Source organism: Erpetoichthys calabaricus, chromosome 17 (genome assembly GCF_900747795.2).
Source record: "Erpetoichthys calabaricus chromosome 17, fErpCal1.3, whole genome shotgun sequence".
NCBI lineage: Eukaryota > Metazoa > Chordata > Cladistia > Polypteriformes > Polypteridae > Erpetoichthys > Erpetoichthys calabaricus.
In genome coordinates, this window is record NC_041410.2 from 14,030,894 (window position 1) to 14,034,508 (window position 3,615).

General features: G+C 41.7%; 1 protein-coding gene across 1 annotated transcript; it reads left to right on the plus strand.

Annotated features, from left to right (window-relative positions):
• The first annotated feature begins 989 nt into the window (after positions 1–989).
• Positions 990–1,260, plus strand: LOC127526157 (transmembrane protein 258-like). Its single transcript, XM_051920737.1, is given in 2 exon segments — positions 990–1,135; positions 1,138–1,260. Coding segments are annotated over 2 exon segments (240 nt in total). The 5' UTR covers positions 990–1,018.
• Positions 1,261–3,615: the final 2,355 nt, after the last annotated feature.

Here is a 3,615-nt window from a genome sequence, read left to right on the forward strand (position 1 = left end):
GCTGGGAGAGGAGTGGAGGCGGCAGAGAAAGAGAGAAAGAAGAAGAAGAAAAAGAAAGAAGGGGCTGAGCATTACTGCTGGTGCTTTTGTACTGTGCTCTGTTGTGAGGAGCAGGGAAAAGTGCTGACCCACAAGAAATAAAAGTGTGTTGCCCTGGACTTGTGCCTCTGTGCCGCTCTGTGTCCGGGTTTGGGGAGCTGTACACCCCCGGTATTCCACAACGTGTAAATTATTAATCTCCTTAACGTTAGACCCGAGCATCACTCGGGCTGTAAAAACAGCGTTAGTCTTGGGTGTCACTCAGGTAACAGTATAGATAGATGTGTCTCACGTGAGACCAGAGGATTACTCGGGCTGTAAAAGTGCCAACAGCGTTAGTGTCGCACGATAATCAGGCAACGGTGTAGGCATGTCTTACGTAAGTGTCAGCCCCGAGCGGTTACCTGGGCGACAGGTGTAGGTCTTGTCCTAGCCTCATAATTGCGTCTCGTAAGATCAGAAGTGACGACGAGGTGAATCTGTCCTGCAAATGATTGCTGATGAATCTGAAAGTGACGCTCACGTCACTCACACACGTGCAGTATGCTGTTCATAGTATTATTATTATTTGTATCATTATTATACTTTCTACACTTCTGACTTTGTACTTTTAGTGTTTTGCACGTTTCACAGTAGAGATTTCATAAATATGCCAAAAAGTATCACGCTTTTTACTTTTTACATTTTTTTTGAGAGGAGGTTAAATAAAGCAGCAAAATTACAACAACAACATTTATTTGTATAGCATGTTTTAATACAAATGATGTAGTGCTTTACAAGATGAAGAAGCAAAGAAGAAAAATATAAAAATAAGATTAGGCAATACTAAATAACAAAGAATAAAGTAAGGTCCAATGGCCGGGAGGACATAAAGAACACAAAAAGACTCCAGAGGGCTGGAGATGGCTAACATTTCCCATAAGGCCCCCTGTTCTATGATTTCTTCCGGGGTTAACAGTGGATTGAACCTGTTTAGTAAATGGAGCTCAAGGCAATGACCAATTGTGCCAGCCCAGTGAACCCAGCTGTGTTCCCCCACCTGAAAGTGGTACTTCTCGCCATTGGCACGTTCTTCACCGCATGGTTCTTTGTTCATTGAGGTGAGCGACATCAACTAAACACACATGCGACCTCTGCGCAGAATTAACTGCTCGTTGTTCCTCATTTTCATGGGGTTTTGGAGTCCTGCTCCTTCAACTTTGGGTTGGAAGTTTTGTATGAGGCATGTGGATTGGAGGTCTTGAACAGTAGGCACCAAGTGCATTCCAGGCATCGGTTATGGCACAAAGAATTTATCGTGGAGTTGGTTTTTATAAGCGTGAATTTTTTTTTGTGGTGGATATTTGCTGTTCCATTATTCAAATTGTAAGATTTCTAAACTATTTTGGGGCTCCCCACCATGGGACGACAAGCCGAAGTGTGATTGCCGCTTCTGTGAAAGACAGCTTATCTGTCGCCAGGGTGACTGAAGGCTCCCAGCGCTGTAGCGGGTCGCCACAAAAGCAAATCTGAAACAATTGCAAAGATCATGATCACACTATAAGCGCCTACCGTCGATGGGTGACGCAAGGAACGTTAGAACTGCAGGGAACAGAATTAGTTGGCCACTAACCTGGCCACGACGCTGCCTGACTGCTGTGCCTGTGAATAGGAGAGCGGTAGATCCCGCTATAATAAATAACCAGTCTGTTCCTGTTTCAAGCGGAATAAAGCTGGTTTTGCTAAAGTACTGAGACTCAGCCTCGTGTTTTGGGGTGCAAGACAGGCACTCACGCGTCACAAAATAAAGAAGTTTTCTAATAAAATTAGAATTAAAATAACTAGATAATTAAAGAAAAAACGAAGAAAGATGTACTAACATGGATAAAATCTGGTCCTTAGAAGTGAGCAGTAAGAACTGACAAAGTGTTTTAAGTAGAGATGATTGCCTGAGTGGCACCAGGAGAATTCCACGCTAACACACACAGAACCATTTTTTCTTTCATGAAGCGTCTGGAGGCAAAGTGTCCTTCGGGCCTCTGATGATGATGACGATGATGCTAAAATTGTCCCTCTTCCTTGCCATTTTTCTTCGGCTCTAAAAGAGATGGCAAAATGGAAATTGCAAAGAATGAAGAGTACACAAAAAAGAAAAGAAAAGAAAAAGTAAAACCTGATGATATCTAAATCAGAGTGTCATCCAAAACGAGCGCTTATGCTGTAAACCAAATTGCTCAAAAGTGGATATGCAAATTTGCACTCGGGGGTATTTCTAGAAGTTTTGAAGACCATCTGTGCCAGTCAAGAACTTATTCCATATGTATAATTCTTATAGAAAAATGAATACGCTTCGGAGTAAAAGGGGGTCATGGTGCAGTTCTCTTTCCCGAATACTCAGCGTATGTGTTTGGCAGCCCACTGTAACGGCTGCTCGCTGCCTCCTCATATGGTAAATCATAATCGTTTGATCACAACATGATTAAAAATTAGCGCTGATCATTAGAAATCCCTCATCTGGCAGCAGTGTCATTTGTTACCAGGGAAACCTATTAAAATAACATAAGCGTCCTCCAACGAGAACTGCAGGAGCCATTTAATCCAAATCTGTAATCATTCCTGATGGCCCCCCCCCCCCCCCTCCCCAAAGAAAGCAGACGGCAAAGAAAAGATGCAAAGCGATTGCTTTTGATGTTGGTACTTTAGTGCTTAAGGAAAAAGAAACGAACGATATCGGCAAGGGAACGTGTGAGTTACAGCTTCGATAGCGTAGATGGCAGGATTACTGTATACTGAATATATGTTCACAAGAAAAAGGAGCGTTCATAGTGCAACAGTAGGACATGGAGAGGCTTAAGAAACAAAGCTCTGAGCTGCCTCCATAGATGTGAATGTCACAAGGAGAGAGAAGTGTAATACGACTGCATTTTTAAACTCATGCTGTATTTTTAACTCAACAATGAATCAAACTCCTAAGATTACATTAAACTGCATCAATCAGTATCAGAATCGCACCTCAACAATATACACCGGGAGCAAAAGTCTTCATATATCTTTATTGGAGAACCATTACACAATTATATAGTGCCCTTGCAATAAACAACTATAAACCCAAAAAAAACTATAACCAATAACCCCATACCGCCACCACACACTGTACAGAACATACCAAAATCAAGGCTATAAAAAGTAATACAGTGTCAAAAGACATCAACAGAGAAATAAAAAAGGTAAATCTGTCCCAACGTGTTACTACAATGAGAGAGGAGCACTTTATGGGGTACGCCAAAAACACTCAGAGTCTCAGAATGAGCCAAAGAGGACAAGCGATCCTTAACTGTAGAGCGCACCTCCTGATCCACAGGGCGACAAGTCAAACAAAGTTCAGAGTCCAGAGATGTGAATAATAATAATAATAATAATAATAATAAGTGAAGTGAAATACAGTGACGCTGGATTATCATAGGGTGAACAGGGCACACTAAACTCATTGTGACTGGCATATTCTCATGTATCTTAATTCTTATATGTTATTAATTCCATGTACAGACATATGAAAAAGTTTGTGATCCCCCTCTCAGCCTGCATAATAATTGACTC